The sequence below is a fragment of the Agelaius tricolor genome, unplaced genomic scaffold (assembly GCF_023055355.1).
Source record: "Agelaius tricolor isolate 1412-34295 unplaced genomic scaffold, bAgeTri1.0.p SCAF_6, whole genome shotgun sequence".
NCBI classification, from domain to species: domain Eukaryota; kingdom Metazoa; phylum Chordata; class Aves; order Passeriformes; family Icteridae; genus Agelaius; species Agelaius tricolor.
Window position 1 is genome coordinate 20626718 of NW_027269266.1, and position 26748 is coordinate 20653465.

At 38.1% G+C, this 26748-nt stretch overlaps 1 protein-coding gene across 7 annotated transcripts in view; it reads left to right on the forward strand.

Moving 5' to 3' along the window:
* Positions 1 to 26748, forward strand: part of CDK14 (cyclin dependent kinase 14) — a 346858-nt gene that overhangs the window by 197264 nt on the left and 122846 nt on the right. For all 7 annotated transcript variants that reach the window (XM_071428970.1, XM_071428969.1, XM_071428973.1 and 4 more), the window contains one exon: positions 16211 to 16274. In XM_071428970.1, the coding sequence (XP_071285071.1) occupies positions 16211 to 16274 (64 nt within the window). The remainder of the gene's footprint in view (positions 1 to 16210; positions 16275 to 26748) is intronic.

Here is a 26748-nt window from a genome sequence, read left to right on the forward strand (position 1 = left end):
GCAATGCTAAATCCAAGGGAGGAGTACTTTAAACCATTGGATTTTGAAGTTCATCTGTGTAATCAGGTACTTAGTCAAATTTATTGGTCTTTTTTCCCATTTTATTATTTAAAATATGTTTTTCTTTCACTCTGTAAATAACTTGGCTCTGAAACACAGGTCATTCATCTCTAATGGAATACATGTAATTGTGAGGCTGAACGTGGGCTGAAATTTTATTTTGTGTAGGCATAGTGTCTATGGTGCCATCTATTCTTCTGGTTGGATGAATCTATTGTAACATAAATATAATATTGTTCTTGCTTAGAGGGCTAAGTTTGTGTTTTCCTCCCATATCTTTCCATTTGCTTCCCACCAATGACTTCATGAGGAAAATTAGGGGGATTTTTGAAACTAATTAATTAGAAACATGCTGCTGTGTTCTATCTTCTATAACACAATATGTAAGTAGAGAAGTGCAATCCTGCTAGTAAATCTACCTCTCCTTTGCTTTGTAACAACAATATGCAAAATATTTTAATTCTTTTCAGCACCACTGAAAATTAATTACATAAATAGCAGGCTTCTCTACCTGTGGGTCTTCTCTTTGAAGCTGTTAGCACTTACTCAGTATTTTACTGTACTTGCCTGCAGGTTTTGCACTGATACCACTTTTATAAGGTTCCTCTCTGGGCTTTATGTCTTATGCCAAACTTCAAATGAAAGCAATTCTAAACTAGGAAGTATGAGTGAAATTAACCTTTGAAATTAACTTTAAAAAACAAAGTAAATCTATGTGTTCATGCTTTGTAAAGGATTCTAAATTTCTTTTTATGGAGTTTCAGCTCAATTTTTGGTCTCTGACTGCACTATATTGCTTTGTGTATTACTGTGTGAGTAGACTTTTTCCCATATAACAGGGCACAAGGTAAATTATGCTAATTTGCATTCACTTTTTCTGAAGAGCTCCCATCCTCGCCATGTCTGAGTATCAATAGTCTGTGCTGTTCTTTGCCTTATACCATTAAACCCATATGGTCCTGGGGAAGCAAACTCAGCCTAGGATTTAAAAACAGCAATCTTGTAAAATCGTAGGACAATTTCTACAGGAGTATTGCCTATGTGTGCTAGGAAAGGAGGCTTGAAAAAGTATGTATCTCACACTCTGCTAACGTTTCTTTTAGAAATTGGGGCACTCAATCTCACATTTATCCATGTTTCAAGTCATAAAAACACCCACCAGTGTATTATGGACACTTTCCAGGGGAGCTACCAGCTGGCAGCAGAAGAGAAGAGAAGGAGAGGAAATAATAAATTAATGTGTAACCCCATCTTTTTGCTTTGAGGGTTGGCTGGATTTCAGGCCAGCCAGTCACACAACCTCATGCACATAGGTGTCATCTGCCTGCAAGATGTTCCTGTCCAGCCTGCTAATTCTGAGCAAAACCCTGAGCGTGGCTGGGCTGGCATTGCAAGAGTGTGCGTTATTATCATCTTGGTAGTGCAAAACATGAGGAGTAATTGGCTATCAGAAAAAGAAAACAAATTAAGACATGGCTCAGTGGAAAACAATGGCTTTGTGGTTTTCTTTGGAATCAGAATGTTTACTTTCTGCCATATTTCAGTTGCTGAATGAGAAATGGGCTATAATTATAAGGAAGCATTGTTTCTTTTCCAGACTTGCCTCTAGCCTTGGAGAGGGTGTTTACAGACAATACATTGAAAAAAATGTGATGAGACTCAGCTGGTGCAAATCAGTACCTGGTGTAAATCAGTGCACAGATTTACATCTTTGCAGGCACCTTCCTTCTTGGCCCCTTACACCACAGAAATATCTTCTTTGCTGTGTAAAATCCCTCTCTGTGCACACTGTGTCCACATGTGTCATGGAGCTGTAATTGCAAGCATTTTTGCATGCAGGTGACACTGAACAGAAAAACAGTTGCAAGCAATTTGTGCACTTGTGGGGGCTGAAGCCCATTCTGAGCAGAAGTGTTGATCTGCTATCAAGAAATTTATTCTACAAGATAATATTGTACTATGAGAAACAAAGACACATTAAAAAAACCTTACCCAGGTGTGCTAGCTTTATTTGCTAGGTGAGATAATAAATTGTCAGGCATCAAATTGTCACATTGCTTTTTCTTCCATAAGTAAAGAAACAATGTTCATTGTACTTGAATCTTCCCTTTTCCCTTTCTTCTTTCACTTGTGTCTGAATTGCACATTGCTTGTCAAAAGTGAGGTCTCTGTGTGGCATCTTGATGGCCAAAATTGTTGTTTATGATCTGTGGCAAAAGCTGAAACATCCTTAAGGTTATAAATGTTGAAAAATCAATGTGAGTCTGTTTTAGATGGGTTATGAGAATCAGAGATTGATATGTCTTGCCTGTCTACACACGTTTCTTTAAAGACTTCAGGAACTATAGGCAATTTCTTCTGTCCTCCTTAGAACTACTAAAAGTAAATAGCTGTCTCTGTCATGGTGTCTGGGGGAAACTGCCCCTTCAGCCCATGCACACACTTTGAGCTACCATTTGCAGTAAGCCTAATTTGAATAAAGTTAGACTTTAATACCTATTTCAGTGTTTCCATTATCAGTGCCCAAAACTAGGTATTAATTTAGCAAGATGCTGAACATTTGCCGTAAGATTGTCTTCAACTCTCATTTTCACAAGCTGCTGATCCATAGTGAGCTAAATGTAAATTTTGAGGTAAGCTTAGTGATTTCAGGAGGCTTCAAGTTTTTAAGGGGCAAACATTAGTACACCTTGATTAGGATAGCTGCTTTTCTAATTCATTAAATGGCTATGGTTCAATAACTTGGCATAAAATTTTCATATGTTGAAAATATTTTACAGCCTCGTCCAAGTTTTAATTATACATATAATAATGCTGTCACACAATTTCTGTGTGTCCACTATTTGTGTGTTGCCACTTCTTATGAGACTTGCACAGAGAAAAGAAAATCCTACTGACAAAAGCAGTATTAATAAGTAGGAAAAGGGAAAAGAAAGGGAAATGAAATGTATTCTGGTACATAAGAAAATGTTAAAAAAAAAAAGAAAGTCTTCATAAGATACTGAAAATAGGAGAATTGCCCAACAAGGATCTTATTGCAATAGGTATTCTCAAATGAGTGTGAAATAAACAGAGCAGGTTATGAGCTGTGCTGTATTATGTTTTATTCTTTTGCTTTGGTTCTCCCTTCCACAGTCTTCTAAGCTCTCAGTTTAAAGTGACTTGGAGGCTAAAGCAGAGCAGGATTCTCCAGCTGTCAGTTGCAGGAAGAAAAATGTTCTGTGTTTGCTGTTTGTCTTTAGAGTGTGCATGTATATCACTGTGTAGCTGTATTTTTGGCAACTGAGGTCTGTTCCCAAGTACATCACAGAAAGCTAACAATATATTTTGTGACACCGTGGTGAGAATTCTTCATAGTGCTTTCTCAGGACAGGATAGGACCCAAATGGCTGCAGTGCAAACTCTCAAACCTGTTGGTGATGGAGCAGAACAGCATAAGGTAAATACTTATCAGAGAATGTAGTGTGCTACAGCAGGTATGTTCTCACAAATCAAAGAAGATTTTTAGCATCTGACTTAGAACACTGGAAGATTGCAGTTGGACTTCTGTATCTTTTGATAGGTGAGAAATCAGTTTACTTTGTAAACTTTCAATTTGATTAAACTTTATTACATTATAAAGAGGAATATATTACTTTAGAACAATGCCTACTTCCTTTCACAGATATTTTAAAATATTCTAAATCTACTTCTTTTTTAAAATGGTGTTATTTGAATTATAACTCATTTTCATCTTAGAACAGACTATATTTGCATTTTTAACCCATGTATCCTGAATGTGATTGTATTACAATACCTGGTAGTTGTGCTGTTCTCATAAGAGAAACAAAAGTACATAAATTTTTTATCTCTGAACTGACCCTTCGTGAAAATCAGTGGGAAAGCAGCCAAGGATTTTAACAATCCTTTAAGTATCCTTCATGTCTCATCTTGGTATGCATCCATAAAACATATTGCCCTAATTACTTAAAAAGAGACCTTAATAATTTGGAGGTTGGAGATGCTGTGAATTTTGGTATAATCTGCTCTGGTCTGATAAGTGAGATTTGTGGTTGATGACATTGCTATGCTGCTGGGCCAGCTCATTACAGTGTGTTAGTATTCCTCCTTCCTCTTGCAAAGGGAGGGGTGGGGATGAGGCCCTGCTGACCTCACTGCATCATATCACTTTATCAGCTGCTCAACAGTTCAAAGCAGTTTAAACTGTACCCAGGGCAAATAATCTTTTGTTTGTTTAATGGGTCTTTTCATGAAAACTTTGCAATACCATATTCCATTAAAAAAATTCAGACCAGTTGAATGTAGCTGAAGGCTAAAGGTAGTGAAACACCTGTTTGCTACTAAAATCATCTCTTCATTTGGCTTCATTTACTTTCAGTAAAATGTACTTTTGGTGCACCTTCCTACTACTTCTGCTTTATAGTATCTTTTTCTTGCTAATGTTCTCATGGTTTTGTTGCTTTTGTGGCCTTTTAAATAGCTTAATGATAACATTGTGCTGCTCATCTACATTCCTCACATAGTCCAAGAGATCAGCTGTGCCTACAGGGTTGAGAGGTTGATTTTTCTCTCTGATAACTTGCATAGTTGATTGTCCATGTTTCATTGGTATAGAATCTCCTTTTCTTCTGTTTCAGCGAGATCTTTAAAATTTACCTCCAAAGCACCTTGTAATAGCAGAGTTGCTCATGTTAAAGATCAAAATTGTCATTTCACTGTTGTATTTGATGCCCCTTCATTTTTGAGCTTTCATGTCATCAATATTTCAGGCCATGCATTTCTGTGGACCTTAATGTACTGGGGACAGAGCATAAGAAATTGTTACTCCAGTCTTCCCCCTCCTCTCTGTCATTATTGATGACCAGTGGTACTGAAGCTCATTGTCATATATCTGTGCAAATTTTCTTTTTTTAATTTGTGTACCCTATTTATTTAGTTATCTGTTTCTCCCTCTGGATTGTTTTTTATTCTGTTTTTCTGAACAAAAAAATGTGGAGCATGATATACAGGTGTTAAGTAGCTCCAATCATTTGAGAAATTGCTGTAATTCACTCACACTTCACTAATTATTTCAGTGCAAGCCCCCTCAGTTAGTATTGGAGCTGCAGGCAGTATGTTCTCCAAATACTGAATCCTCTCAGCTCCTTTCTCCAGTGAGTAGAGAGGATCAGTTCCAGCAGCTCCTGGGAAGTAGTTCCATTTTGCCCAAAAGCAGTGCTGCCAAGAGCAGGATCTGCCACTGCAGCTGCCCTGCAGGCAGTGTAAAGTTTAGCTGGAGACAGGAGATGACTACACCCTAGTCCCTCCTGTTTGGTGCTTTTGCTAGCTCAGAAGCCATGGACAAAGTTACCCAGTGCACCAATGTCAGAGCAAACAAGATGGTTCACTGAAGCTGGCAGTGCTGCTGCCTCTCCCAGTTGAGATAGAACAGATTACGTCTTCATTTAAACAAGCAAAATGAAAACTCTTAGGCTATCTGCCATCTGCTTAAGGCCACAACTGCTAAATGAGCGATAAATGGTTAAATCACAGCTTCCAATTTTTGAAAATTTTATCATCTCAACATTCTGTACTCTTTCAAAACCCATTTCTGATCTCAATGTTTGGGCATGTACCGCATGGTGTCAGGGCAGTGAACCCCTTCCTTTCAATGGGTTTGAAAGGAAATAGGTGAAGAAAGTGTCAGGACAATGGGTAGATGTTTCAGCAAAGAATTCACTGGAAATTTCCAAAGTGCTCTGAGTGAGGTGTGCTGGCTCTCTAGGCTGCTCTGGAGGATACAGGTTCTGTTCAGCCAGTCCTCCCACAGACCTTACCATCCTTTGGGTCAGAATTCCTAACTCCCTGAGATTCTGCACTGACCCCACTTAAAATGTCTCAGCTGCTTTTATAGCCACTCTCGCTCCATCAGATGTAGGCTGACATTTCCCCCACTTAGAGGAAGAAAATATTTCTGTACTTCCATTTGTCATTTTTCTTGCTTATTCTGTGCCTGTGATTCAGAAGGATAGTATAAAACTCCTTTCTTTTGTAGCAGCAAAATACTGCTGTTTGGAGTGAATACCCCAAGCATCATGCTGTCTTTTGTTGTAGGAGGCACACTTCCAGCTGTATCACTTGAAATGGATTTTAAGTAATAAGGTTAGAAATTTTTTAAAGGGATTTGATTTGGGATTTCTGATAAGATTCAGTGTAGGAATCAGCTGGATATTTAGACATCCAAGAAGAGTACTCTCATCTATCTATATAGCCATCACAACTGGAGCTCATTATTAATGCACTCACTGTTTCAGAAACATTGTACCACCTGAACCTGCACTTTCTTCAAATGGCAGTGTGACTGGCAGCCTTCATTTTTTGCAGATTGTCACTTAAAAAACTTGACAAAATACCCACTGCATCACTGAGCTCCATGTGGCTTCACAAATCTATTCAAAATTGAGATTATTACAAGATCAAGACCTTAATTGGCAAAATAAGGAGCTGGCAAACTTCTGGATGATCTGATCAGATTCTGATGTTGTGCTGTTCTGTGATGCTGAGCACCAGGCTTCATGTATAGGTCTCAGTGTATGTTACCTCCCCTGGTTTTTTTAGGTGAGAAAAAGAATTTTCATGATACTTTTTTTTTTTGGTTTTTTTTTTTTTTCCCCAGAGAGTGAGCTCAGTCAGCCCAGCTCTAGTATTCTCTCTGCTTAGCACAACAGCACAACAGCTTTCCTCTGCAAGTATATTTCTATCCCATAAGCAGCACGTGTCACAAGCTTCTATTGTGCTGTGCCTGTGCTGCTCCTGGGGCGAGGGGAGTGGTGAGTCTGGTGTGGTGTCAGAACCAGGCACAATCCTTCCTCTGATGTGCTGGGACTGGGCACCAGGCCAGAGACAAAGCATTCCAGCATCAGAGAAGTGCATTGTGCATTCACTGCTTGGGAGTGGAGGTTTGTTCTGGGGGAACCTTGATTGGTTCCTGTGAAAACCAGTGGGTCAGAGAAAATCCTTGTGGAGAAAGGATGTGATCCCAAATGGTCTGGTCTGTTTAAGCAGTTGTAGTTAAATGACACCAGAGTGAAGAAATATAATTTTATTTGACATAAAGAGGTTTTTCTTGCTGCTTTTATGATGATTCACAGGAATATGCATACTTTGGTCTGTTAATTATTTAAATAAGCTTTCCAGCTGAATGGCAGCTTTAAGCCCCTAAGTATCCTGATGCAGCAGCGTAGCTTGGCCTGTGCCAATGAGATTGGATACTACAACACCAGGTAGGAATTCATATGTGTTAACTGAGCCAGTTTTATGGTCTTCAAAAAGACCATAAAGCCAGCTTTATGATCCAAGGGGAGCATTGCTTTTCTGATAAGCCAGCATTTCCAAAAAACCCTGTATAGTGCATACCTGGAATTCAAATGAGCCAGCTGCTGAGCCAGCACAGTAGGGCTTCTGGAATTACATTTCAGAAAAGCCTCCCACAAGGTTTTGGCTTTTATTTTTATTCTCCTTTTTCAGTTTAAAGAAAATAAGTCAGTAAAAAAATTAGAAATACATCTTTAAAGAGCATATTTAGGAGAGGACTCTCTGTTTGGGTGGGTTGTTCCAAAGGCTTTGCAGCCTAGACAGGATAGGAAATGTGGAATGCCGAGCATGTCACTATCTGTACAGAGTAAATCAGAGCAGATTTTAAAGACTATATAAACAAGAATATGGCTTGTGAGCCACGGGGTCCTTCTGGCAGAAAATTGGTGGCTTTGCAGTAAAGAAATCCATTCTGTTTGTTCCCAAGCAGTGAGGAAGAGACCTTCCAGCACAGCTAGCAGCAGCAGCTGCTTCTTCACATCTATTAACACCAATGCCTTCCTCAGTGAAGTCATTCCCTCTCTGTAACCTTACTTGAGAGCTCACAAGCTCTGTCAATGCCAGAAGACCAAACTTCTCTCCTTGTAGAGGAGGAGAGAAATCTTTTGAGGTTAGCTTGAGTCTTCTACATGAATTTTCTTCCCAGTCTTTTCCCGATTCACAGCTTTGAGGTCTACAAAATCTTTTCTCTTCTTAATAAGGATCAGTTTCATCCTGTCGAGATCTTTTATAGTTTCTGCAGCTCCAAAGCACATACCAGAGACCTTAAGTCTAGTTTAATGTCAGAATTTTAAAATTCTGATTATGAGAATTTTTGCTGATGGAAAGAGACTCCTGAGCAGAGGTGGCTGGGAAGGATGAAAGGACAGGTTCTCTGTTCTGCTTTTAGCAGTTCAGCATGGAGCATCCCTCACAAAGGAGCCATCTTTCACTTTGGAGCTAAACAATCTCCTTTTACCATGTACATCATCGTTTAACTAGCTTTTGATTTGGCAAAATTGCTGCATGGTTGCACTGGTTTGAGGGAAAGTGCAGTCTCTGTCAGGAGCTTCCTTTTCCCCCTTTTGCTGCTAATTTCAGATTGTGTCTCTACAGCCTAGGCCCCTCTTACTTTCAAAATAAGCTTGCCAAATCCTTTTTTCTAGTTCTTTTTTAGCATTCATCTCATTCACATAAACATTTTAGTAAGGATCACTAAATTTAAAAACCAGTTTTATGAATGTTCTGAGTTACTAAAATAAGGCCTTATGATGAAATGTGCTGACTCCCTGTAGGAAGAGGATGTCACAGTCCTGTACGAGTTGTTTCACCCTTGCTTTTTCTCATTGTGAAATTTAGATTAAATACTCCAGTTTTGTGCTGATTCCAGTTCAGTTTGGATTATGGACAGAATTTGTTTCTAAAAGTCATCTCATCAAATCACAAAACCAGCCCTGTCAAAGTGTGGTAAGCATTTAGTAGGTATTATTTTGGAATAACCAAAACCCTTCCCTGAGTGAACATTTAAGGACTCTGGCATGTCAAACTCCCGTGGTGCTCTGTTGTGGGGCTGGGGGTTTCATTTCATCTTGTGCTGATGCTCTGCAGAGCTGTGTGTGCAGCGAGGGCTGCTCAGCTCCTCCTTGTCCTCCTCCTCCTCCTCCCAGCTGTCTGTCCCAGCTGGTGCAGGGTGAGTGGGCAGAGCCTGGCTCTGCAGGGCTGGGGTGGCTTTGGGCACTCTCCAGTCCCCGCTGCCCTCCTCACCTTGGCACAGCTGCGCTGCTGCCCCTGCCAGGGTCCCTCAAAAAGGTGCCTGTGGTCACTCTGGCTATGAGGAGAATGATGAATTTACTTGTGCTGCAAATGGTATGGAAACAGTGTTGGAATAAATTTAACTTTGCAACGCAGACAGCTACTAAAATATTGTTTATGTACATAAGTAAGGATGGAAAAAAATCACATATTAAAAAGGTTTCCTGGCAAGACTTCACTGTGTTTTGCCTCATGGGGAAAGGAAGTTAAGAACAGTTGGGCCCTCTACTGTTTCAAGTACCTCATTTTTCATCCTTGACAGAGCCAAAGCAAAAATATTAGTTGAGCTTGATGTTTTGTTTTTTTTTAAAAGAATGTGTGTTATTAGAATTTTGTGGGAATATTTTGCTTCCTTCATGCATACTGGCACATTACCCTAAGGTTTTAGAATACAGCTTCATGTATTGAATCACTTCTTATGCTTAAAGGAAGTGGTTCAATTACCCACATATAATGGAATGATGATATTCCACTTGATGCCTGAGTCAGGCTTTTGTTGAGCCTCATTCTGTTCTTACTGCTTCTTTTTTCACCTTAAAGAATAAGCTTCAATAACTTCAATAACTTCAATTTTTTCACAAAACAGCATCACTTTCCTTACAGCAAGAACAGGTTAATGGGGTTGGTGAGGAGGTGCCTTCTCTCTTTTCTGTTGCTCATGTCCCAACCTCATCATCTGTGTAGCAGGTACTTCATAAGGCTAGTGAAAGAATTTAATACTTTCTTTTTTTTTTTTTTTGTTAAGACCATGCTCAGATCATTTACAAAATAACTTGTAAAATAAACACTTCACTCAGTTTGTTTTCTAACCAGCCTTGTTTTCTCTGAAATCCTTAACTCTGATTTAATTTCCTGAATGAATGCAGATCACATTAAAAATATTCTTTTGCACATTACCATTGTGCATATAAAATGGTGGCTGTTGAATTTATTTTTCCTTTTGCCATGTATTGTGATTGTAAGGATTTTTTCATGATTCTGGTAGTATATGCATATAAGGAAGCAAAACAAATTACCACCTGTTTTACACATAAAACTAAGAATAAGAATTTGAAATTCTGTATTTGTCTGCAAAGTGTTTAATGTTTTTGCTCTGAAGAGTAATCATATAAGTTATGTTTTCTGTATGCTTAATCTGTTGCATTACATTTTCTATATTTTTAATCTATTTCACTGGTATTTAATTTCTTACCCGTGTGGGAATAATGAAGTGATGTTTTGTTGACAGTTGACTGAAAAACCACAGAAAGTTTGCTATGTAAGAAAAATAATTTAAGTAAAATATGGTTTTCAGGTTCTGAACAAGGCCTTTATTACTTTCCACATGGGAAGGGACTGCCTAGATTACACAATCTTACTTCAGTTGTTTTAACTTTGAATTGGCATGGATTCCTGGTCTAGGAACTATGTGCAATTTTTGCTATTCATTTAATGAAGTAAGACTTCAATATTCTAAATCTCAAGGACAATGAATAGGCATGTGGTCTCTACTTTTCACAAATCCAAATAAATATATTCCTGCCATCTTAGCAAAAATGAAGTGACTTTTTCACTGCAGCTGTGAACCCTGGAACCTCCACAACATTCCCAAGGGTAACATGTGTTTGGCTCCTAACAAACCTGCAAGTGCATTACACAAATTCATAGATTTACGGGCCCTTATGGAAACTGAACTGCAAAAACAAACCTCTAAAGTCCTGATGTGAAGAAATGAAAGAAATGATTGGTGTTGAGGCAATTCCATTTCTGACTCTATCTTTTGGATATTAAACTTGACACTCAGCTGTCACCGTTGTGCCCAGCAGGGAGCCAAAGGAAGCCTCCCTGCAGTTGCCAGTCAGCAGACTCTGAGTCAGCATGCATAATACACAAATAGTTACTGAATATTTTTTCTAACCTATATTGGTTATACTAAAACCAAATGCTAAGCTGAAGGATGAAGTTCATTCTTTGGTTTTCACTGTTACATGTACTTTGTGTTCACTGACATTATTGGGCTGTAACACAGAACTTTTCCAGATTGTGAAAGATGTGGTTCAGATCTACCTGAGTCTGCTCCTCAGGAAGGGAATGTGGCTGTAGGTGGATCATCTGGACAAATGGCTTAGCACCATTGCTCTTCCAGAGCAGAAATTCTGTGCCCAGAGATGGCTCTGAGAATGATGGAGCTGCTGTAGAAAAACCCTGGAGCTCACACTGCTCCTCAAGAGGCAAATTTAAAGCAGTAATGGAGTTTCCCAATGAAATGGAAAACACCTAAGTTTGACTAAGCTGAAAACTTCACTAGTTATATGTTTCCAAAGAATAGAACAGATTTTTGTTGAAAAAGCAAACATCTGAAACCTCCAAATCTCACTCAACAGAAAGGGATTGCTGATTTAGAAATGGTCTGCAATGCTTATTCTCTTCCTCTTTTGACTGAGTTCAGTTCCTCAAAGAGCTGCAGCATCCCAAGGTACATCACAGCCAAGGATTCACTAAATGCCAGTGCGTTTTACCCAGCAAACAAGAAGACTGGAAAAGAAATCTTGAACATCCTTAGAAGGTACAATAAAATAAAAAACGTTTTTACATCCAGCTTGTAACTTTTCCCAGTTAAAATTTCAGGACATTTTTAAACAATCCCCTCAGAAAAAATTGCATTCCCCTGACACTTTTTTTTTTTACACTAAACTTTGGTTGTTCATCAAGTTGACCTAACCTTAAAAAAAATTAAAATTCTGCATATTATTTAGCCTGATTTCCATAACTCTTGTCTAAGGAAAGGCAGCTCATTGACATTCTGGTCTTGTCTTCCATTCTGCTCTGGATAATACCACAGGCTGCAGGTTCTTTGTCTTGTTGAAGTCCAAACCATAACCCTTCTTGAGGCTCATCAGCTCTAACAAGGGTTAAAGTGTCGTGTCAGTAATGTGCATCTTTGTCTATTCAAAACTTGTAGTGTAAAAGGAAATGCTTTTCTTTATTAATTATGCCAGCAACTGGGAAAAAGCTGGTAGGAAAGATTTGCACTGCTGCTCATCTAATAGATGGCAGTAATGTGGGATGGTTTTGCATTTGAAGCAGAACACAGGACAACATGACTAATTGTGTTGGTAGCATGGTGTAAAGCTCACTGTAAATTAATTATTCCCTTGTACACCAGGGAATGGTGAGTCCTTGCAATACCAGATGCTAACCCCCAAATTTTTCTTATATTAAAAAAATAAGGTAATTCAGTAGCTCTTGATGCAATCTTGTTGCATTTCCTAGGAAATCTTTGTATATCATGCTTGTGTTTGGAGACTTGAACACCAGGTTCTGTTTTTATGACTTTCTGCTAAACCCCAATGGTATCAACTGGAAGTACAGGTATTTTACACTCAGTACCCTGATGTATTGTAAATCTGTTATTTTTATATAAATAGGCTTCTCATCCTACAAATGGAATTAGAATCTGGTCCTGATTTTTAATAGCAAGTTTCAAACGAGAACATTTTATATGCCTTGTCAGAGAACAAAAAAATCCCAGAGTGTTGTCTGTGGTGTGGAACAGCAGAACCCCAGTAGATTTTGGAGTCTTCTTTGCAGAAACCATAATCACCGTGGTCCCTGGAAAACATTAAATCCATTCCAAATATGAGAATTTGGATTAATCTTGTGTTAGTAATTCAATTTAAAGAAAATAGGCTATTGAACCATGCAAGCTGAATGCTTACTTTACTGAGAAGCAAATTATCAGTAGAGAAAGCAAACAAGTTAGTCTTATTTTTCAAGTAGTTCTCAATGCTAATAAAAGTTTATTTCCAGTATTAAGTTGGAGCTTGATTGCTGTGACAGCAGCAGTGATTTTTATGGTTTTGGAAGATGAAATGGAAAGAAAAAGTGTTAAAATATAGAGGAGGCAAGACTCCTGGTGTCATGCTTAGGATGAGAATTGGTGGACCATGAAAGCTGGGGCTAGGAGGTCACCTGTAAAAGAACAGCTCCTGGTGTTCAGCTGTTGTCTGGGTCTGGGTAATCAGTCTTCACTGCTAAGTGACAGAGTATTCCAGTAAAACCAGAAGGCTGTTGGGTTCTCCCTTCCCTTTTCCATGTTGGTGCCTTAATTCTCTCTTGTAAGCTGCAAAACAAGGCAGATTCTTCTCCACTGTGGTGTTAAGGGTGAACCCCACTTTGCTTTGTTTATAGCAGGTGTCAAAACTCGTTGCTTTGGATTGCTTAATCCCACTCATCAAAATGGGATTGATTGCTGCTTAGGAGAATCACTTACAAGGGGATGCTTACAAATCCCTTTATGTTGATTTACCTGTGGGCAGTGACTGTTTCATCTTGTCCAAAACCACAGTTCTTTCTTTCACTGCTGCCCTCTCCTCCTTGTTTGTTGGTTGTCACATATTGTGAATTTCTGTATTATGTGTGTTAAAAAATTGTATGGGAGAAGGGTGATCTTTATAGTGTTTGTATCATGCATTAAAATAAGGTGTTTGGATCCTTTCCTGAACTACCAAGTGTCTCTACCTTAAAAATGGTTGGCATTTAGATGCTAGAAAACCCTCAGTTGTTTTTAGCCTGACTGCTGCCCTTGAGAGAAGATATAAATATTGTAGGTGCTTTGAGTATTCCAATGCACAGAACTTGCTTGCAGCTGGCTCCTAGGTACTGTGGTGGCAGATGTGCTAAAATATTATAAAAGAAATGGATTGGAAAACTAGTGAAACAAGAAACACTGAATCAAGTATGATTTCCTTTAAAAAGTGAAAATTACAGATTTTGTTAGCTGGTTTTAATTTTTATCTGTGCAGTCCCATAGCTGCCTCTGTCTCATCTAAAATAAGAGGCAAATAAGAACACACTTTTAGAGGAATGTGGCTAATGTTTTTAATATCCAGAACAAATATATTTATAACAAATACATTTTATTTAATAAGAGAGTATTCCTTTGATTCACTAAGAGGGGTTGCAAAGTTGGGAACTTTATTTCTTAATTTAAATTGATGCAAGAATCTCTGTTTTTGATCCACGGGCTCCCTCTCCTGGTCTGGGAGGTGCTTGGCACCAGGAGCTTGATTAATACAGAAGGTAAGTGGAAGTTATTTGCAAATTGATTTTGTGACACAGTGTCGAGGGTGTCTCCAAACTTCCTGAATGTTTAATGAGAGCATTGTGCTCTCTCTAATAGCAATAATGAGATGAACACGGGTGTTGTGATGAATCAGGGTTGCAGGGCCAGGTTTATCTTATTCAAGAGGTAATTAAGACGTATCACAAGACTGAAAGAAATGTGCTACAAACAATATTTACAAATAAAATCAGTGAATTTGCTTGGCTAAATAGCTGTGTGAATGTATACTCTATAGTTGCACTGATACTGTCACCTTTGTCACCTTAGTGCTCTGCTTTCACCTTCTGCTGACCATACTACATGCAAGTTGGACTGTTTGCCTATTGTATATGATTGTGGAGAAAAAATATCTTTAGATTAATATTCTTAGATTAGAAACATGACTATTGTAAACTGTTCAATAATTTTGAGGCCTTAGACTCATAAAGCAAACCTCATAAGTAAAAATTATATCTATTTTAGGGTTCACTTACTTTTGTCTCAAGTTTTTAAGCTCATTTCTAAATTTAATTTCATAAATTTCTGGCAGAGTTGAAGAAATTTTTTTCTGTTTTACCTTGACAATCCTGCATCTAAGAATTTTTTCAGCTTGAATTTATCCATGTGGAGAAATGTTTACATAGCTTAAGAAATGAAACAAGTATTCTAGAGTGTGTCCTTCCTTTAATGCTCCTAATTCATGTGTATATTACAGCAAACAAAATTAAAATAAATCTCTTCAGTTCCAAATGATTCGGAGTAGATGTTGTTTTTTCACATTTTTTACATCAAATATTTTCACTCTAACTTTGGGCTTGCTTTATGCTGATGTAAGTGACCACAGAATGTCACAAGGACTCAAGATATGCATGTCCAAAAGATTTATTCAGATGACCTGCAGAGCTGGGAGGGGCCTTTGTACATGGATAATGCAAAACAAGCACCAGACTAATGTGAATTACTTTCACTCAGAATATCAAGCTTTTATTCCAGGGCCTGAGCTTATGACAGATATTCAAAAGAAACTAACATTTTCATTCATGTTAGAAATTGAGTGCAAATTTTTGAAAAGAAAGATCCTACTAGTGAAATATTAAATTCCACAGTTTGTTCAGAAATGTGTTTCTAGAGCTGGTAATTTAAGTGTTCCTCCTGACTTTACTTAAAGCAAGTCTTGACAGTTTTGTGGTATGAAGAAAACCAAGTTTGGGAGAACTACTTAGAGCAATTCTCTCCCTTTGGTTACTGCTTGTGTCAAGGGCATGGAGAGTGAACTTCTCACGTGAACAGAGAATATAAGATGCATGTGAAAAGTGTAAATACTTTGATGCTGTAAGTTTGTCTGATTTACATTACAAGAAGGAGGAGAGTTGAAGTGAATAGAGACAAAGGATAATGCATGAGTCAATAAAACCTATTTCCTAAGATTTTGCTATTTTTATGTGTACTGCAGTGATGTTAAATAACACTTTGCTGTGCATTCTTGTTCATGCCACACTCTTGATAATCCTCTTTACCATTGGTGTAAATCTTCTATCCTAGCATCTATTTATATCTGTTTATCTTATTTAAATTTCTAAGGATTGAAGTTATTTTTGAGCTAAATTTTCTAGCCTCTGTAACATCAGTGCTCTCAGATAGCTTCATCCTGTCAATGAAAAGTAGCTTTAACATTCCTTGGTTAAACAGGCAGTGTGACAGGAGCACAGCACTCCCATTCTGCTTTATAGCCTCCTCTGGTACCTTGGAAATGTTGTAATCATTTAACCTTTTGTACTTTCTTCCTCTTCATCCCCCACTGAAGAAGCCTATTTGAAGTTTAGGTTGTGCTTTCTACAGTGCTATGACTTGTTAAGTCTTTTCCATTAAAGCAATGTGGTTCTTAATTTTTTTTTTTTTTTTTTTTTTTTTTTTTTTGTACAGGTACTTGGAACACCAAATGAAGATACGTGGCCTGGAGTCCACTCTTTACCCCATTTCAAACCGGGTAGGTTGAAGCACCAAGTTCCTCCAAATTCCCTCTCTGGAAGTACACAATAGAGATAATTACATCCCTGGCCACAAGAGATCAAAATGACCTGGTGTGCAGTGTGTGAACCATGATGCACTTCTTCCAGCTGCTTACTTTTTATTGTGCTCAGGGTGGGAGGTTTTCTTTCATTTAATTTCTTCCCTTTCTGTTTTGTTTTCTTCTGTTTGTTACAGCATAAGCCCTGACCTTCTTGCATTACTCAGCCACTGAGAATTGTACCTTTCAGACTGCTAGTATGCTGATTCTCTATAAGGATTACTTTTCCAGCAGAGCACACCAAACTTTGTCAAATACTAAAGGAAACTAAAGAGTAAAGAAAAGAAATTGAGAAAGCTGAAGTTATTACTAGATCATCTATTAGTATCTTTCTGCAAAGAAAGGTACTAATTTCAATCTTTTAATGTGTGTTGTATTTGCAGTTGTCATACTCTATAACTATCCTTGAAAAACTGTTTCACCATCTGATACCTTTTTGTGAGAGGGAGCAGTTTTTCTCCTAGAGACCAGGAGGATGTGCTCAGCTTCATTATGCTATGCTATGTATGCATGTTTATGTATGTAATATATATATATTATGTATGTAGTATGTAATATATATATATCATCCTGTGAACTTCTGAGTGAGGATCTTAGAAATATGGTTTGTTAAACATGGCAAAGCAGGGGAATGAGTAGGCAGGAGATGAGGCAGGGGAGTTGTAAAGGACAAAGAGATCTAGATAGCTCCCAAAATAAGAGAGAGAGAAAAAAAAAATTATTGTCGGGTTTACCCTGATAGAGACACAAAGCCTTGAAAAATAGGAATGCAGACAGCTTTCTTGCACATTGCTTTTTAGTCTCTGTCCTACTGCTGACTTACTGCTGTATAGTGAAATCACACTCTTGTGCTCTCTAGTGAATTAGTAGAAACTTCTTTAACAGTCGTTCACTGAAATACTAAAAATACTACAGTGTTCTTCCCTTAAACTCTGTCATTAAGTTTACAAGGTTTTGTGTTTCTCATTCTTGATACTGATTGAAAGGTAAGCAAATACAGCATCCTTACAGAAATGTAGTGGTCTGTAAAAACAGCCCAAAACCATTGTTTTAGCAAGAATAGTAAAGAGAAGGGAAAAGCCTGAAGGTGTCAGTGACTGTTGGTTTTTTTTTTTCTTTTTCTGTGAGGTACAGGAAAGTTTTGAACAGTAGATGGCAGCCAAGAAATGTCCTGGTTTCATTATTTGGTTTGGCTTCAAGTGTGTCAAGGGATGTGGGTTTATTACCACAGAAGAACATCAGGAAATAAATCCACTGTAGGCACATCATTAAATCTAATTTTTATACAGACATTGTGTTAGAATTGCTCTTATTTTCTCCACCCCAGACTATGGATTTTTTCAGCTATGAATGCTGAAATACAAATGCAGAGTGGGGACAGGAGGAAAGGTGCCTCCAAGACAGAAAATGGTCACTCAGTATTTTCACCATTTCTGCATGGTGTGGCCTTTGTTTTCTGAGATCCTTTCCACATCTGTGAAGTATTTAGTTTTGTAAGTCAGAGTAATTACTATTCTTGCTGGCAATAATTTAATCTTTTTAGGTCCTGTTAATATAAAGCACTGAGCTCCTTAATTCCCTTACAGTGTGGAGGTCTGGGAGCACTCAAAAACTAAAATCCCTGTTCTGTACACATAAGGTGTTGTGCACTCTCCATCCTTGATGACCTTCGTAAAAGGATTTTTTGTTTGCCTTATGGTTCCTTATTTGCTGTTTTTAGAAATTACAGCAATAGAAAGCATCATCTAACTGACAGCCAAAACTGGCCTGCATACCCCAAAATTGAGTAATTGAATTTTAAGCTGATAAATGTGGAATTGTTAGAGCAGCAAAACACATCCCTCTGGGATCATTCTGAGGTACCAGCCCCGAAGGTGCTCTGCAAAAAATGCTCTGACCTATGAGCCAGGCTGGAATACAATTTGCTCAGGCCTTTAGCGTTGTTGGAGATGTTTGGTCAAGGACACAGGTTCTCTGTCCCTTCTTAAAAATGTGCTTTCCTTCATGCTGTTCTGTGCACAAAAGCTTTCTGGCTATGTTAAGGCTGCTGCATCATCTTCTGCAGGTGCTCAACCACCCATGCTCCCCTCCCTGATGGTCTGAAATTGCTCTTACACTCTAGCTTTCCTGACTGACTTCTTAGGAGCAAAAATGAAAGTTGAAGCTTTAAGAATACATTTAACAGTTGGACTCAATGATCCTTGTGTGTTCCTTCCAACTCAGAATATTCTGTGATTCTTTGGAGATGACTTAATCTTTCCTTTTCCTACCAAAATAGTGAAGTATCCTGAAATGTCTCGTCAAATCTGAACCAATTCCATTCTTCTTGAAGATTTGTGAAATTACTGTATTTAAACATATGTGATATGGAGTTAAGTAACTCCTGTGCTTTGCATGTTACAGTAAGTTTTAAAACTGATAGCTGCTAACAGTAATTGTGGTAAACTGAGAAGGGCAGAGAGCATTGGTGAGGATGGCAACATTCACTCAGGCAAGGCTTTAATTCTATAAACTTGAGCATAAAACAAAAACATTTGAACAGAAAGTATCAGTGATAAATGATTATTATAGTTTTAAAAATGCTGAGCACATTAAATGCCTGTGGATTTGGGAAGACTATTGAGAGTCGAAACAGAATTTCATTGCATTTCTTGTTTGCATACAGACTTCAATAACTAATTTTCACATTGTGCTTTCATAGAGCACAGTCTTGTGTTGCAGAGAGCTAATCACAGTTTACTAGGCAAAATGTGTCCGAGAAACTTGGTATGAGTCTCTACTACAGTGGCCAAGGGTCTTGAATTTTATGGAAAGCATCCAGTGCTTTAATAACTATGATCTCTGACATCTTAATATGTGGGAACATTTCTAAGCCTGAAAAAGATGTTCATCATATGTTCCTAAGGCTAGTTGTGGGTGGCTCTAGGTCATTTAAACCCCTAACCTAGGTGATTTTAACAGCTTATAATAGTGAAAATAAAATGGTCATAGTTTTGTTAGCCATTTAAAAAGTCAGAAAACAACTTGTATTTTATCTGCCTGCTTTGAGATTACTTCCTGTCTTACAAATGCTCCAAGTAATAGATAAGATACTTAAAGCTAAAAGCTGGCCTGGTCTTTGAGCTTTCTCTGCTGCAGCCTCTGTCCTCTCAGTTTGTGTTTGCACCTGTGAGCACAGACACACACACACACACACACACACATATGTCCTGCTTAGTGAGTTTCTTAAGGATAATCTAAATAATGCATTTGAAAGGCCTGAAATACTTCATGAGTATTGCAGTAACTTTGGGTTACCTCTGTGATTCCCTTTGAAGCTGTTATGGATGCCATAATCTTGAGAGGGTCTTCCTGTACTCAGGAATCATCATTTCATTGGTCTCATCACCAATTAATCCCAGACTTTCTGGATCACTGTGATAGTAATTATCTGCCCACAAACAGGAAAACAGTTTGAGGGAATTGTGAAAAAGTCCTAGTTGCTGGTTCAATAAAATCTTGATGTTTCAATAAATTCTTGATGTTTCCTCCACGCAAGAAGCCCCATGTCACAGGCTGTTGGCCAGAGACAATGATGAACATGTTCCCCTAGATTTGGAGAACATGTTTTCACTATTCACTCTATTGTTGCAATACTTTAGGAAATATGTAGATTTGCTGAGCTAAAACAGATTCAAACACCAATCATATCCTGTATCTCCAGGAATGAATTAAGTAGACATTAACTATGGCTTATCTATATGAGTAGAGGTGAAGCAGTATTCCCAAATAAGCTGCATCCTTGCTAGTCTTGTGTCCAAATCTTCCTGATTTTTTAAGCATTATGTTCTTCATTGTTATTAAATCTCCCTTTTTTTTTTTTGTCTGGAGTCCTATCAACTTTCCCTCTCCAGCCATTTCTCCTGGATTGAGTCCTGTCCAAATAAATGAGCAGGATAAGCCTTTGGATAAATACCTACACTTAAGTCAAGTTTTCACTTTTCTGACATTCTCAGTTAGTGTTTGGGACTGATGCTGTGTAACCTCCATCCTGGGAAGTTAAGTAGAGATTTATCAGGAGGAACTGTCAGTGAGTAAAATGGGAGAAGGTAAGAAATAGTCACAATTGAAGATAAATGAAGTGTCCATTGCAATGAAGAGATGGTAATGGTCAAGGAGAGGAAGGAACTTGTTAAGAAGGGGGGAAAAAACATGAGAATGATTTGTAATGTTCACTGTGCATCAGTTTCTTCACAATACTCTTTCTAGGTGAAAGAAAGTTAAATATTTAATCTTGGCCTGATGGTGTAGGAGCCTGAACCTCACAATGTTCCACAAATGATCAGATACAATAGAGGGTAATACACCTGAAAAGGTGCCTTTATGCGACAATGGAAGCATCTGATCAGCAATGATTTTTAAAAGAGAAACCCTAAATCCAGGATGAAAAGAGGTAAGAGAGAGTCTCTCCTTAAAGAAACAGCAGAACGCAAAAAGAAAAAGTGAGGAAAAAGCATTCATAGGAAATAGTGCATAACGTGGATTTTGCCAGGGACTGATGGGTACTTTGTGGATTTATTAAAAACTCACAAATCTGTGACAGACAAAACCACTCCAGACCTGGTGTTCTAATTCAGGATTTCTACTTTACTTCCCAGGTGATCAATAAATATAGATTTGGTTTAGAAATATAATCTGCCTACATGCCTCTTAACAGCTGATTGACAGCCAGATTTTTTCCTAAAGATTGTCTTCATTTAGAATAGGGCTGGGCTGAGAGACTGAACTCCTTTGGCACAAACACTTGAACATCCTGTACATGAGAACATATGGCTTTTCAAACTTCCATAGCAGTTCTTTCCTATAGAGTTTCTCCAAAGCCTGTCAACATTTTGTTACCTGCTGAGTCAATATCTTCTTGTTTACTTCTGCATTTATACCAAGGAATGTTCCCAGGCAATGTGGGAGCCTCTGCTGTGAGATTGTCAGAGCAGCTCTGGATTGCCTTTACCTCATGACAATTAGCACTTACAAATGATTAATTCCTGGGCATTAAGAAGCTTCCTTATGGTTAAGAAGTTGGTGTGGGCCAGGGGCTGTTCCCTGTGAGAAATCCCCATCTCCTGTGTTGAGGATGGAAGAGGGAGGTGCTGCAGGACAGGGATGGTGCCTCAGCCAAACAGTCTCAAACTCATTTAAATTCCTGCTAGAGATGTGTTCTTCAAGGATTTGAGTACTTGAAGAAAGGAAGACTATTTGTAAAGGAGAATTAATTTTGAATTCCTCCCCCTCTTCTGCCAAAACAAAACTGTATTATTTAGTGGTTTTTTTCAATCTGTGGTATCCACAACCCAAGGGAAGCAGAGTTGTCAGTGTTTTCACCATTCTTTAAACAAAATTACATTAGGCTGAAAAGTTAAAGTGACTTATAATGTGTGCAGGGGAGGCAAGGTGAGCTCTGCTAAAAGGTGGAACCATTTAATGTAGGAGCCCAATGCTTCAGACAATGATGGGTATTAAAATTACATTTTCTACTCATGTTCAAGAGGGAATCTAGAAAACAGCAGCTATTCTTCCTCTTTACCCAAACTGTGCCTTTCTAAAGCAAATAGAAGGGAGAAGAGGGGACAGGATGGAGGGGAGGGAGTTGTAATTTCTCTCAAGATGTTTGGCTTTCAAAACTCCAAAGTCTAGCTCATGTATTTGGTAAAACTCTAGTTGTGACTGAACTTCAGTAAAAACTCTAATTGCTGCAAATATGATAGTGCTTGACAATTTTCTTGTCAGTATGGATGCTTGTCTTTGTATCTTTAGCTAACATAATTTGAATAATTTTAGCATTGAATCTTTACTAAACATGGTACATGTCTTATATATCACAATACAGTGTTAGTCGCATTAGAGTTTAAATTAAATATAAAGAAAACTCTTTCAAAGAAAGAATTAGACTTTTCAAAATATTAATTATGGTGATGTTTAAATATTTGCATTTAAGCTAATCACATTTGGTTTTAAATAGAGAAGAATATTAATCAAGGAATGCATATTAGCCATCATGTTTTGATTAGCAACATAAAAAATGCCTTGAAGTCAAACTGCATTTTAAGTTCTTTGGTTTAGACTAGAAGCTGATTATCAATACTGTTAGAAAGAACCTAAAAATCTAAATGTAGTGTGCCTCTAATTCCTCCTGTAGCTTTTCTTGTCTATCTTGGGTCCTTTCAAAGCAAACATGGCAAAGGTTTAATAGTTCATGTGTTTTTCTGACTGATAAAAGTGGAAAAAAACCTCATCTTGTTTTATGTTACTTAAAATACAAGTGCTTATTTTTTCAATTCTCACAGCAGACCAGTATTGCTGCAGTGGTCTGCTAATAAGCACACTAGTGAGTTCTGCTGAAACTGGCTTCTGTTTGAACCTGCCCTTGATGCAGGGCTGTCAGATGGAGCATGTTTATCAGGCAGATAATGATGTTTGCACTGCAGAACATGTGGGTTGTGGGCACACAAGTGAGTATGCCCATATAACAGGGTTGCTGTAGGGTGGTTGTCTAAAGGACATAAGAAGAGAGAGAAAGAGAAAGAAAGAAAAGACCACTTAGTACTGCTGAGTGCAATGGATGAGCTTTCTGTCCAGGCTTTTTTTTTTTTCCCTAGACTTTCAAACTGGCCAGAATTTGTAAGCAGTTGTTTTAAAAACACAATTTTTTTGATGCATCAAGTTTGTCAAATTAGCTAGCCCAAGAAATTCCCTCCCTCTCTCCCTCAGGTTGCTCACTTCTGCTTCCATTTTGCAGCTGTTACTCCAACAGCCTCTTGATGCTACTTTGTGGGGCACAGTCCCAAAAACTTCCTTGGCAAAGGAGGCATTGAGTAAGCTGTACTGCAAGGCTTGAAGCAAAGAGCAGCTCAGATTCCTGTGCTGCCAGAAGAAGGTTTGTGCAGCTGCCCCACTCACCATGTCTGAGCAGGGTGTGTGCAGGGCCCAGCAGAGCAGTGAGTCTTGGTTCTGAGGCTGTGGGAGGGACATGTCAGCCCAGTCCTTTTGGATACTCTTGGGACATCCTGAGAGTAAAAATTATGCTACATCTTTCCAGTAACAAATAGGAATACTCTATGCTAGCTCTTATTCATGTAGTCCTACACAGGCATCTCTTTACACTGCATTTAATTGTGGATTTAATTGTGCCACTTCTAAGAAGCAAATAGTAACCACTCTAAGGTGCTGTGCTACTAAAAATCTCTAAAAATCTAAAAATCTCTTCCTTCTTTTGTTTCACATAAGCAAAAATTCACCTTTTGCTAGGTGAAATACAGCACCCATGTGAAAAGCCAGCTCTGCAACAGTGAGACATAGCTGGTAGTGAGGATGATGACTGCATATTTGGGATAAAAATGCTGAGGATCAAATTTTGTTTCCTGAATTTGTTCCCAAAAGATTGGCAAATATTGAAGTGTTTGCATAAAGGAAATTAAAATCAGAATTTTTACTTTAAATTTCAGATGTGCTTACTGTGTTGGCCTTCCAGAGTTTTTATTTAAAAACCCCACATTAAATAATAATACTGTAAAAATGTTTGAACTCAGTATATATACCTACAATTTGAACTATAAAAATTCCAAATACATCTGAGATCAAATCCTGACCTGTAAACATACAGTTTTTCATGTTTCTTTAATCTCAGCCTGATGAGAGTGAGCAGCTGCCTCAGCAAGAGGGTGCACTTTGTGTTCTTGAGAATGGTGTGCATGTGCTGGAGGATGGCTCTGTGGGTGGGTCACCATGTGAGTGTCTGCATGAAATTTTCACATGTGCATGTTTGCTTTTCAGTCCTGAGGGAGAGGTATTTTTTTGCTACACAGGGTTTCCTCCACAAGGTTGGATTGAGATTGTGATTGCCAGTACTATTGCCTCTCAGTATGTCAGGCAAAGATTTCTTTTGTGGGGCAGCATTCATGGTAATTCTGCAGAATTTCCAGTCTCATATACAGACTTATATTACTGTTCTTTATGAACATATCAGTGGTAGCTTCTGAAAAAACAAATATCAAAGCTATGTGCTTGAAAATATCATAGAATGTAATTTTGTGCAGTTGGTCACAGTCAGGTATGTATAGCTTTAGATTTGGTTTTATTGCATCCATGGAGCAGTAAAGGACCGAGGCATTCAAACAGGTGTGTGGGAGTTGTTCACTCTGGAAAGTGACTCAGAAGCAAACTTGGGGGTGTAATTGTGAGACTGAATTCTAGTTCTGTGATAAATTCAGCACAAGCAAGAAATGCTAAGATAAAAATTGTGAAGTTATGTTACCTCTTTTTTTGTTTGGGGTGGCAAGGTATATAATTTTGTGATTTCATAGTTCAGGACATAGTTCAGGTGCAGAAAATCTGCACCATGGTGGAGTAGCTCAAGGACAAGATTATTGTAGCTTCTCTGTTCTGGCAACTCTGAAACCAAAATCAGCTGGTTTCACTGCTTTTTTATTCTCTAATGGATGAATTCAGAAAAATACTATGAGATGGCACGTACATGGAGCTGGGCTTAATTAACACAATAGTCCCATCTAATTATCTTGTCCACAAAACTTAGTAAGACTCTGGTTGGAGCCATGACCACAAAATTATGTAGAAAAATGTGATATTTTATCAATGTGTGGTTCCTTTCATATAAAGCATGTGAAGAAAGCAGCCTCTAATCTGCTTGAGTAGAGAGGAAAGAGTTGATGCCAATAGTCAGGAGAAGCATGGTTTGCAGTCACAGCATATTCAGTGGAGTTTGAAATTAAGGACTATGGACTAAACATTTGCTTCTCTGTAGACAGGGTTTTGCCCTCTCCATGTCTTCCCCACCAGTTTTCCCTCTTCCTGCCTGATAAATATGTAAGGTACTCACTTGAAAAGGTGATTGGACTGGAACTGTAGACCACAAAGGAAGATCCCTTTGAGTAGTTTGTTTTGCTCATGTGTGTCCCTTATAGCATTTACATAACTGCTTCCAGTGTATCATTTTCTCAGTGAAAATTCATCTGGCATAGCAATAGTTTTCCAGGTTTTTTGCAGAACTGGAGCAGATCTTTGGGCATTAAAGCCTTAAGGCAATTTGGCCAAGTAGTTCACTCTGGGGCTTTCCTCCCACAGTAAAAATAGCTTAAATTAATTAAAATGAACACCAGATACTCTGGTCAAGAAAATGTGTTGTGTATGATACTTCTCAAATGTTTAAGTGGATGCAGCTCTGCTGAAGTCAGTGTTGCTGTGCCAGTTTGAATCAGCTCAGTATCTGACCAAAACATATTGCAGAATGACAGATAAAATCAAAATCTGTTTCTCTCTAGGTCCAGGTTACCTATTCAGCACTGCTTCAAGTCAGTTCAATTCTCTTTCCACACAGGTTTTTCTGCACCAAAACAGATTAATGTGCAAATTTGCAGTTTATTAGCTGAACTCCCATATGTATCTCAGACATGTTATTACACAGCACTGTCCAGCTGCATTTTATTTTTCAATCCCTTGTCATAAATTAATTGACAGTGTTATGGTTGGACAATTTGCTTAATACAGAAAGTCTTTATTTTTTTCTAATTTTTATAGGTATCTCTTTCCATATATGTATTTAATTCCTATTTGCAAACTAAAATGGAAGGGTTACAGTCCTGTAGCTTCCAGTTTCCAGTACACTTGTCACACATATCTAAAAGGGATTGATTTCATTTCTTTAACTGCATCAGCATGGTTAAAGCAACAAACCTTGTAAATGTGGTCTGCAGACACAGTTTGCAGATCTGCTGATTATCAGTAACTTCCAATAGTGAATTCAATGAGATTTGAAGCTTCTGCATTTGTTTTTTTACTTAAAGGGGCAAAAAACCCTAAAAAAATAGGTATAACAAAGAAAATCAAGGCCATCCACACTGATGCTAGGAATTTGCTTCTGCCTTGGTTTTGGCATCTTTAGAACTGACTGTGTATGAAGTGTACATGACAACTTTAATGATACAAGCAAGTATACAAATACAGGAATTTGAACACAACCCCTTTGAAGTTACATTTACAGCTGTTTTTCACAGTAAGATGCATGCATACCTGTGTGCATATATATATATATAAAATACTATTGCAGCTCTACAGTGGGTCTGTTAAGTGTCAGGCACATGGATGGAGAGGAAGCAAACTTTTTAATTTTTTAGATTTTATGGAGTATTTTGTGAGTTTAAAACTTCTACACAGCAACTAATGCAATCACATTAGGGTAGTTGGCCAGGGTGAGTACCAGTCTACATGGCAGGATTTCTGTGCAACTGGTCTTCATGGAAAATGTTGCTCTTTTCTCCAGCTGAACTCCATTTTTGCTGCCTGAGAGGCACTTAGCTCCTGTTGAAGAGGCTAATGAAGGACTGACCCTTCATTTCTGCAG